This window comes from Brassica oleracea, chromosome C5 (genome assembly GCF_000695525.1).
Source record: "Brassica oleracea var. oleracea cultivar TO1000 chromosome C5, BOL, whole genome shotgun sequence".
Taxonomy (NCBI): Eukaryota; Viridiplantae; Streptophyta; class Magnoliopsida; order Brassicales; family Brassicaceae; genus Brassica; species Brassica oleracea.
This window is the reverse complement of record NC_027752.1, coordinates 37,645,355-37,656,977: the sequence shown is the minus strand read 5'-3', so window position 1 is coordinate 37,656,977 and position 11,623 is coordinate 37,645,355. Positions and strand designations below refer to the sequence as shown.

At 36.7% G+C, this 11,623-nt stretch overlaps 1 protein-coding gene and 1 long non-coding RNA gene across 3 annotated transcripts in view; one reads left to right on the top strand and one right to left on the bottom strand.

Annotated features, from left to right (window-relative positions):
- LOC106292241 overlaps window positions 1-1,215 on the top strand; it is a 6,037-nt gene extending 4,822 nt beyond the window's left edge. Inside the window, exon 6 of the mRNA XM_013727845.1 lies at window positions 68-1,215. Coding sequence (XP_013583299.1) covers window positions 68-1,215 — 1,148 coding nt within the window. The remainder of the gene's footprint in view (window positions 1-67) is intronic.
- A 6,001-nt stretch (window positions 1,216-7,216) lies between these two features.
- On the bottom strand, window positions 7,217-9,109 carry LOC106293998. Of its 2 annotated transcripts, none has more exons than XR_001260703.1 (6): window positions 8,998-9,109; window positions 8,814-8,921; window positions 8,114-8,310; window positions 7,724-8,023; window positions 7,381-7,452; window positions 7,217-7,280 (listed from the first exon to the last, which is right to left on the bottom strand). It is a non-coding gene; the product is annotated as an uncharacterized LOC106293998 (long non-coding RNA). The 2 variants fall into 2 exon arrangements; XR_001260704.1 differs by having other exon boundaries at window positions 8,194-8,310.
- Window positions 9,110-11,623: the final 2,514 nt, after the last annotated feature.

Below are 11,623 nucleotides of genomic sequence, written 5' to 3'. Positions count from 1 at the left end.
GATGTTGGAAAGGAAGTGGAAGCGTTATCAAGTGAACTCAAGTTGATGACTTTATGGGCAATTTAAGGGGAGCCAAGTGAGCCTTTAGGCATGTGTGCCGTAAACCAGGCAGGTTTACTCGCACCGATCAGACAGGAGCAACAACGTGATGAAAAGTTAAAGAGAATTATTGAGAAAGTCAAGAGTCAAGAAGCTCCAAACACAAGTGGCTATCATGTGGTGGCAGATGATACGCTATTACTTAATGGAAGGATATCTGTACCACAGGGAGAAGGGCTACGAGGTGAGATTTTGAATTCGGCGCATCACTCTTTACTCAATATCCATCCCGGGAGTACGAAAATGTATCGAGATATCCGAAGGTATTATCATTGGCCAAGAATGAAGAAATCAGTGACGCGATGGGTGGCTCAATGTCAAACTTTTCAACAACTCAAAGTCGAGCATCAAATTCCAGGAGGTTTGTTACAAAGCTTACCAGTACCTCAGTGGAAATGGGATTCCATATCCATGGATTTCATCAGTGGGTTACCCCCAGCTCGAGGTAGATCACATAACGCAATATGGGTGATTGTCGACAGACTGACGAAGGTGGCGCCCTTGTTGCCTATGAAGGAAACCGATAAGGTAGAAGTATTGGCAGAGATGTATGTGGACCAAATTGTGAGGTTGCATGGTGTGCCAACAGATATAGTCTCAGTTCGAGATCCTAGATTCACCTCAAATTTTTGGAAGGCGTTACAAGAAGCAGTGGGAACTAACTTATTCATAAGCACCGCATATCATCCTGAGACGGACGGCCAAACCGAAAGAACCATTCGCACCATAGGGGATATGATGCGGATCTGTATATTGGATTGGACGGGAAGGTGGGAAAAGCATTTACCATTAATCGAATTCTCCTACAACAACAGCTTTCATTCTAGCATAGGTATGACACCATATGAGGCGCTTTATGGGAGGCCATGCAAAACACCTTTATGCTGGAGCGAAGTTGGAGAAAGAAGAGAGTTTGGATCCGAAATTGTAGAAGAAACGATGAAAAAGTTGGAGATCATTCAAACCAATATGAAGAAAGCGCAGGATAGACAAAAGGTGTACACTGATCAATCAAGGAGAGAAATGGTGTTCAGTATTGGTGATTGGGTTTATCTGAAAGTGTCAGCTCAAAAAGGAAAGGACCGATTCGGGAAAGTCGGGAAACTAGCGGTATGATTCATTGGGCCTTACCAGATTATACAATGAATCGGAGAGGTAGCTTATCGTCTCAACCTGCCTAAAGAGATGCAAATACATCTGGTATTTCACGTATCAATCCTGCGGAAACATGTTCATGATCCCAGCGCTATTGAGACAGAGCAAATCGAAAACCTGCAAACAAACGTCACTCATCCAGAGGGACCAATCCGAATAGGTGAACGTCGAATACGAAAACAAAAGAACCGAGAAATCCCTCAAAATCCAAGTATTATGGGGTAAGCGAAACCGTGTAGTTGTGACATGGGAGGATGAGTCAAGGTTCAAGGCGTTGTACCCAGAGTTCTTTCATGAAGATGTAGTGATGGAAGAAGAGGAATCATCGAAACCCTAGAGAATTCGGGGATGAATTCTTATAAGGGGAGGAGGATGTAATACCCCGTCTAAGAAAAAAAAAACTCGGAATAGTATCGGCGGGAAGTGGAGTCATCGAAATTTGACTACAGTTTAATGATATGGTGCAATGTCATTAAATGTAAGTCAATAGCTTAATTGGATAATTAAGCCATTTTTCAAAGAATAGTGACCAATGAGCGTGGAGTTTTGGTCACCAAATTTGGATTAATCATGCTTAAAAGAAAAGAGAAGACGAGAGATATTATATATTTCTTATGGTTTTGAGGCATTTAACGTGTCTTAAAGGAAGGAGGAGTGAATCATATACAGCCTGGCTTTGTCATCACCACCTGGTCAAAGAGGAGAAGAGAAGTGAGATACGTGGCTTATCAAGAAAGAAAGGAAATAAACAATGTCGCTTACTCAGGTTTATGTTGATCACGTGGCCAGTTTGGAGAGGAAGCACATGACTTAGTCATTGTTTTGGGAACGTGGCCAAAAATGGGAGGAGGTGAGTGTGATACTTGTCACCATCTCATACATCTTGTTTAACTATAAAAGGAAGTCAACCTCCTCCATTTCTCCACGAACTCAACGTGACCAAAGAAAGAAGAAAAGATTAAGAGAAAAAGAAAAGAAAAATAAGAAGAATAGTATTAGAGGATTACCGGAAAGAACAAGACGTGTTGCAAGATTGCGGGATTATCGGTACGGAATCAAGATGAAGTTTTGGAAGGAATAAAAAAGGTTTGGTCAGCTTTCGGAATCAGAAAGTCAAGCCACATCGGTTAATCACAGTGAGTTACGGTTAATTGTTTGTTAACAATTTTTAATGCAGGTTCCTGACATCGGAGACGGCTTCCGAGCTAGGAGAGCCGGACCGGTCTAGGTGTCAGTTTGTGGATCTGTGGCTTGAGACGATGTCTGGGCTAAGTGGATAGCAAGACTAGTCTAAGCACCCGGATTATTGTTATTGTGTGATTATTATATGTTGTTATAGTGTGTACCTCGTGTTGGTACAGTTGTGTGAGAACCTCGTGGTGGTTCTATTAGTAGTTTGCAGGTAACTGCTTCCTCAAATGGTACCACTAAGTCGGTCGTGGTCCGGAAAGTTGTGGGCTCGGTTTAACTTGGCTTGATCACAAAGGCCGAATGTCACACGTGGATGTGACAGCCCCCGGCGAGTCCGATAGAGGACCGGGCACTGCAATTCCGATTGAGGACCGTGACCGGGCGATTCTTGAGCGCCTACGCTTTTGTGGTGTAATAGTGAAGGGATTGTCGGTGTCCCTTATGTGGAGGAAGAATGATTATGTTGGACCCTTGGAGTATATATATATGGTTGATTGATGTGACACTCATAAAGAGTGTTTTAATTTATTATGGTTTAATTGTTTACTCCTTAATCATTTAACCTTTGAATATGGTTATTGAACTACTCGTCTTGCTTGTGTTTGGGGTGGGGTTTAGAATGACGGGTAGTTGTATATGCTAGATAGGGAACCCTGGCTCACTGAGTGAAACTAGTTCACTCACTCCTCACATCCTTTTACAGGTGACCAGTAGAAAGGACCGTAGCACTCGCGAAACTGTAGGAGTTGGTGTAGATTGGACATCTTTTGCTAAAGACTCGTTTTCAAGATATATGAGTGTATGTTTTATTTTCGACTGCGTCCATGGACCCTATGTATAATATTTTGGGCTTGCGAACTTTATGTTTTATATATAAAAAATAAAGTATATTTTCTATTCGTGACGTTTTGAATCTGATATTAAGTTAGTCCAACATATCACAACTCTATGACTCGGTACGGGTTGCAAAGCCTCAGGCCGAAGATTAGAGGAAACGAGTTTTGAATGGATATTCTGGATTATAGAATTATGTTTTGTGACTTGGAAAGTCCATTCTAAACCCGTTGTGACACTTCCAGACTTGGCAGAAGAAGGTCGTTCAGGCATGTTCTTGTTTGATTGTTGTCCGGCTGACTGACCGAAGATTAAAACAGTTCGGGGGTGTTACAGAGATGGTATCAGAGCATGGTTTAGATCATGCGGTCAATCACACATTTTCGTCTTTTATCGAGTCAAATGTGTCGCAAAAGATGTATTAGGAAACCAGCAGAATTCTGTTCTAATTATTATTCTAAATAGGAAATTCCCTGTTTGAGGATTGCAGATGGCAAGAAGGGGAAGGAGTGAAGGGGGACAAGATTGGATGATGGGTACATGAAGAATCTCAAGAAGAAGAGGGCTGGGATATGCATCCGACGTAAGAGTGCAAACACTAGCACACACCAAGTTCAGCGAAGATAACATAGTGGGAAACGACAATCTGTTTGGGCACGACCAGTCGAAGCCACAAGAAGAACACTTTCCACCAAACCTTAGTGTAAGGGAAAGACCAGAAACAATGGACATCTTTTGCTAAAGACTCGTTTTCAAGATATATGAGTGTATGTTTTATTTTCGACTGCGTCCATGGACCCTATGTATAATATTTTGGGCTTGCGAACTTTATGTTTTATATATAAAAAATAAAGTATATTTTCTATTCGTGACGTTTTGAATCTGATATTAAGTTAGTCCAACATATCACAACTCTATGACTCGGTACGGGTTGCAAAGCCTCAGGCCGAAGATTAGAGGAAACGAGTTTTGAATGGATATTCTGGATTATAGAATTATGTTTTGTGACTTGGAAAGTCCATTCTAAACCCGTTGTGACACTTCCAGACTTGGCAGAAGAAGGTCGTTCAGGCATGTTCTTGTTTGATTGTTGTCCGGCTGACTGACCGAAGATTAAAACAGTTCGGGGGTGTTACAGAGATGGTATCAGAGCATGGTTTAGATCATGCGATCAATCAAGCATTTTTCGTCTTTTATCGAGTCAAATGTGTCGCAAAGGATGTATTAGAAAACCAGCAGAGTTCCGCTCTAATTATTATTCTAAATAGGAAATTCCCTGTTTGAGGATTGCAGATGGCAAGAAGGGGAAGGAGTGAAGGGGGACAAGATTGGATGATGGGTACATGAAGAATCTCAAGAAGAAGAGGGCTGGGATATGCATCCGACGTAAGAGTGCAAACACTAGCACACACCAAGTTCAGCGAAGATAACATAGTGGGAAACGACAATCTGTTTGGGCACGACCAGTCGAAGCCACAAGAAGAACACTTTCCACCAAACCTTAGTGTAAGGGAAAGACCAGAAACAGATGATAGTGAGTCAAGTGTCCAAGGACCAAGACCAATAAGGCGGAATAACCCGATTGAACAAGAAGTTCATGATCAACCACAACAAGGATTAGGAATGGAGCACACTCTGGAGATGCTTCATGACGTGATAGCGAGGTCACTGCAACAACCTCAGGTGCAACCTCAGCCACTCGTACCACCACAACCTACAGTGGCTACACCGATGTTACCATTTATAACTGCCATGAAGAACATGAAGACACCACATTTTGAAGGAGGGACAGACCCTGGCTTCGAACTATGGAGAAGAACTTTGAGACCCTGACGTGTTCTGAAGAGTTTAAGAAAAAGATGGCGGTGTATTACTTAGAAAAAGACGCTGCAGAATGGTGGGAAAGTAGGGATCGCCAATTAGGACATCTGGTCACCACTTGGACGGCATTCAAAATGGAATTTGTACGCAAGTATTTCACCCCGGAGTCCAATCGAAGGCTTCAACGTTTGCTAACCTCGTACAAGGAGACAAGACAGTTAGTGAATATGAATGTGAATTTATGCGACTGCGACGACACGTGCTTCGAGGAAAAGATGATGAAGAGACCATGATATCTAACTTTATGTTTGGTCTAAAACCAGAGTTAGAAAATAGACTAGCAGTCGGGAACTACGAGAGTCTCACCGAGCTAGTGGAAAAGATTGTGAATGTGGAGATCGGATTGGAAGCTGAGAAGGCGGAAAATACGAAATCCAAGCAGCATCAAGAAGGAAAGTATGGTGGAAACCAAAGATCTTTTAAGGGTAAAGATAAGGAAAACGAATCGGGACGGCCAAGTCGACGATCTCTGTTCATAGGAAAATGCTTTAACTGTGGCAAGATAGGCCATAAGTCAAGTGAATGCTACGGGAAGAAACCTGGATCCTTTCAGTCAAACTCCTACAATCCTACATGTTTCACATGTGGAAAGAAAGGGCACATCTCTACCCAGTGCAGCGTCAACCGTCCTATCCCAGCTACGCCAATCACTGTACATCCTCCTCCAACTCCACCTGCAATCGCACCAGCGCCAAAAAGGCAAGCTATAGGAGGTAGAGTTTACGCTTTAGAACTAGATGATCCTAAACCTCCAGGCCCATCTACTTGGCTACTAGGAAACGTTTTGGTACGCATATGTTAATATATTGTATATACATACTAGGGTTGGTCCGTCCTACATACGAGATGTTTATTTTATAAGTTGAATTACGTAAGTAGTAATAATTATATTTTAAAACTCTTAGGCTTATACGTCACATTTTAATTACTTTGTTTTTGTAGTGTTGTATTCATGTGATTAATAGAAAGAAATTACAATTGTCTATGACGTTTTTTCTTACTACAGAAGAACAGACATATAATCAATACTTTTTTTATCATTGTTATAACATAAAAACTTTATGATAGCTATAAAATATGGATTGACTAACCTAGATTTAGAGTTTAGAAGCAAATGGTGGAGTTTAAACTTTTATTAGTTTGGTTTAATTTTTTTTAAAAAAAATTGAATTTAGAGTTAAAATTTTAAAAATAGTTTCGAAAAGCATTTTTGAATTTCAAAAAGAAATTTTTTAAAAAAAATAAAACAACTAAAAGAAAATTTAGAAAAATATTTAATATAAAAAAGCTCGAATTTGAAATATATAATTCCAAAAAAAAAAAATTATTTATTTATTTATTTGTATTTATATATCTAGGTATAAAGTTTTTTGCATATTTAATAAAATTATTTTTTCATTTTATTTTTAGGGGCACTTTTTATGACAAAACTTAAAAAAAGTATATTTGAGAGCATTGCCCTGTTATAATCAGTGAGTCTTTTTATTCTTTCTTCTTCATAGTGAGAAGATTAGTTTACGCATTACAAAACAATAGTTGTTTAACACCATTTATTTTAAAATTTTGCATTAATTATAAACAATGTATGATATTTTTCATTATTTAATTTTACAATTCACATCATTATATTAAAAACTGATGTAAAAATACTAAATTAACATAAATTATCATAAATGATGTTAATGTATATAAATTACAAAAATTGATGTTACTATTTATATATGTTTTTAAAAATTATATTATTATTATAATCAGTTAAAACAATGTGTTTTAGTTACTTATATCATTTATAATATATAAAGTCAAATTTTAATTAAATTAATTTTAAAAGTGGGCTTAATAATTGAATCATTTATATTATTAATTTAAATTTAAATTATTGTTTATAATAATTAATATTAAAGTTTTCTCTGTAAATAAATAAATTAAAATATTTTATTAATGTATTTTCATATTTCTTTCAGTCGATGATACAATTAAAAGGTAAAAACATAATAAAACAGGAAAAAAGAGAAAAAATAATTCAAAAGAAAATAATTACAAACAAACATAATTTGCCAGTTCTTCAACCAAAAAAAATTCTTCTGCTTTTTGTGGTGGTGGTGTTTTAAAACCAACAGCTGCTTATACAGAAAAAAAAAAATCATCTTATAAGAAAAGTGCAGATTCTTATAAATTAACCAAAAGAAAGATTTGCACGTGACTGTTAATGTGACAAACCTTAACGAATGATGCATCGAGGTAAACAACAACACTTCCTTGACGCAAGATCCAAGAGTATCTTATTCAAATCTGCAGATTCAACATCTGTTACAAACTATATCCTAACATAAATTATATTTTGTAGAACAAACCATATCCAAAATCATATCAAACTGTGTTGAAAGAATTGTGTGTAGAAGAAAAAAACTGTAAAAGAGATGTGTAATGTATCGTTTACTTTATTCAGTTTAGACAGTTTAGTTGGTAGTGTACCGATTGTATATCGTTCACCACTGCTGTTGACATCCTTTGTGCTATTGTTGTACATACAGATGAAGAATGCAGGAGAAGAAACACTAACCTTTGCGTTATTGTTGTACTATAGCTTTCACTTCTGGTTCGATGCCATCAAAACTGAGCAACAGCCTATAGAGTCATGTCAGACTCCTCCACCTCAACTTTCATCCCTCCATTCACAGAAACTTTGCTCACTCTCTCCGTCACTTGCTCCATCAGCTCAACGCCGCTTGCTCCGTTACTCTACACCGCCTGCTCAGTCGCTCCTCGTCGCTCTCCATCTCGCTTTATTGACATTGTACTATTGTCTTAGCCATCTGTGAAGCTGGCTTGTCTGGTAATGGAGCAGAAGCCAAAGTAAGATCTAAATAACATGAAAAGCTACCATCAGTCTCCTCTGAAGATGCAATCAGCTATTACGTTTTCATGTAACAGTAATATCACAGGGCATGACCCAGTATCCGCAAGCTCTTGTGCTTCAGGTGCAAATGGCAAGCCTTCTTTTCTTGTTTGTGAAAGTTTTGGATCACTTACTGATAGTATCCCCTGGGATTCACCTTCATTTGAGCTTTGTATACTGTCTAAAACCATGTCCATATCCGAAGCAGCAGGAGAAAGCTCCTTGATGTTGATAATCAATCCACGAATAAACTGAAATAATATCAACAAACAAAATCAGAATCCATCTCCCACGAAAAAAAAAATTCAAATTAAAATTTTGATAATCAATAAAAGAACAAACTGAAACAAAATCAACCAACAAAATCAAATCTAAAACATCTCACATAAATAAACACTGAGTTATGAGGAGGTCTTAATTCAGGTTCATATATATATAGTGAATGAAATGGGTAACGAAGGCATGGAAGATGAATACTGGACTGCTTTGATTCAATGACACCATTAATAACAATTACTTAATTGCAGGGAAGTGGAAGATAAGTTACGTCATAGGTTTCAGACAATATGTGGTTTCTGGAAACATCCAAAGCACATATAACATCGACATTCCCAGAATTTGAGAAACGGTGGAAGAACAGAGACCCGACTTCAGATCAAAAAGAAGGAATGGGGAGTTATCCATTTGAAGGAAATAAGTTTGCATTGTTGTTTTCACGGATTGATAGAATGTTTTTTAAGTGAAGAAGGCTAACCTTTTTATATGTGTAGTTACACCGCCTTAGAGAAGATAGAGTTGCATTGAATGGTAGATCGTGTTCTTGTGAGTCGTTGGAGTTAAGAATGCGATAAAGAGGATGTATCTGTAACTCGAAACGTTTCGAATTATTATGACGGAAGATTAAACGACATGATTAAAGACCGACAGAGAGATCTTACACGCCCATTTTAGCAACTCAATTTCTGGAAACTTCATTGTTGTTGTGGATGAGCAAATGTGAGCATCGTCCTTGTCGGAGATCGGAGAGAATGGTGAACCCTAACATTCGGTCCGAAGATGATGAAGACGATAAGGTTTACACTGATCAAGCTCAAGCGATTGAGTATAACATGAAGCCCAACAAATGAAGCCCACAAAATTCTAAGTATAGTAAAAATGAAACGCAACATTTTAATAAAGAGACACGTGTTGCGATGTCAGAGCTTGAATTTCCTAAGTGGAATCCTACGTGGCGCAATGAGGAGAAAGCAAAATACTTTTTTATAATAATAGATATAGATAATAAAATTTCAAAAACTAGTCTAGATTAATTTGTGTTTCAATTATATTGCTAACAATTAACTTTTTTAAAACCAATAAATGAATTTCAATAATAACATACAGAAAACTATTAAATTCTAATATATTTATATTTCATATTTAATTTAAATCCCCTATATATTAATTGAGAAGATTTTAAAAAATTATAACCTGAATTTTGTAAGAATTAAAAAAAACCCCATTCCTATGTGGCAGTTTTATACAACTTAAAAAATCTGACGTGGCGCTTTATTAAGGAGTTTCAGTGGAGCATAGTGTAAAATCAAGCGTCCTAGGAAAATATAAGTTCGAATTGATATGGACAGTCATATATATCCTGGTAAATGTGGACAGTCTTATATATCCTGGTGAATATCATAACGTTAAATATAATAGCTCCAACGACGCCGGTTAACTTGAAGTCGTTTTCGATGGAGCTTTGGTCGTAGATATATGTGTTGCAAATGTTCTGCTTCTCAACTCTCTCCTCATCTCTGTTCTCCATTGATGTGTGTCTGTTGTGTTCTTGGGTTCTGCTTCAACTAATTTAACCGCTTAATTGATTATTCATTATGTAAAATAAAAATATATAGAAAAACATAAAGTTATTAGTAGTCTTTCTTTTTAATTTGTTGAACACAATTCATTTTAGTCTATGTATCTATATACGTGATGCGTGTTTGATAGAAAGATGTTGATGTCAATATGTCAAATTTAAAGTGTTTTCATTGTGCTGGCATGGTCGCAGGTCAAAACATTTTAACTTTGTACCGGGGCCAAATCGATGATATAATCAGAGCGGTTTATAATATTAAAGTTCTCATTAACATTAATACAAAGACTAATACATCCAGTTAAGGCAATATATAATTATGATTGATTATTAAAAGGTTCGTGTATGAAGCATTGGTCGTATTTGTATGAGTTTATTAAAAAACGAATATATTTTCCTTGCTTAGCAATTCAGTTTATGTTCAATATGTATATATTGTATTAAAAATACTATGACACTTTGTGTCCAAGGCATGATGTGATATTTATATGAACCGTGTGTAAAAAAAAGTGCCAATCCATGTTTCTTAAATCCCTTAACTGTTTCTTAACGCCTATTCTATGAAGTCATCCAAAAACAAATGGGCATCTCATGCAAAGGTTTTACATTTTTATTATTGTTAGGGTAGTTTCCGTATCCGTTTCAAAGCTTCATCAATTATTTTTAACGAATCTCTCATTTTCTTTTCGAAATTATTTTGGCACATGGCATAAGGTTTGGATTCTTGAAATCCAAAACCTATGGAATTCGTAGTAGTTAATGTTAGTGACTTTTATGCGTTTATATTTTGTAGTATATTTCTTATATATTTTCATATCATCTTAACCGTTTGATATATGTTGCAGGGATCCAAAATAATCGATGCCTGTATAAACCCCGTAGTGAACAAGTGGAATCAATATAACAGTATTGATATGAGAGAAGAGAATTATGTCAATGTCCTTGCTAATCAAGAGAAATTCAAGTTCTTGGAATGGATGAAGAATAACAAATTACATCTTCGATCAGAAACTGCTACAGATCCAGATTGTTGTTCTATAAGTCATTTTGTTTGGGATCCAAAATCAAGAACATGGCACCCTAAATATGAGGAATGACCGACTACTGTAGGCTTTAGTAGTATTTATTAAGTTCTGGTTTGTTTTATTTTTGTGATGTTCTTTCAGTATGCAATTCCCAATCAAAAATATATTCAGTTTTATTCTTATGGTGTCTAAGTTTTGCGGGCCTGTAATATCAGCAGTGTCAATTGAAAATAAATACGGAGCTTGATGTCAAACGTGTAAAACGTTGGTACTACTATACAAACGAACACTGAATGTCATCACATTGGACCAAACATCTTAATGTGTATTTTAGAGTACGCATTCTTAATTTGGCTTCCAAATACAGTTAATGTTAATGTCAATATGAGAAATCAAAGCGACTGTGGACATGGTTTTGTTCTGAATAAGTTGGTTTTCTGTGACATCCATCTATAATTAAACCTAACCTGAATGGAAAACTGTTCGTGTTAATCTAATGAAATAGTTTTCGAAATTATTTGTATTCAAAGAACCAGCGGCCGAAGTTGAGGTATAAAATATTGTAAGAATTAAATGTGCCTTGATAAGCATTGTAGATGTTAAACAGGGAATTTTCGAGTAAATACATAAATACTATTGCTCCAAGGCTTCGATCGGAATTAATGTGAAGTTAGATAAGGAAGATAC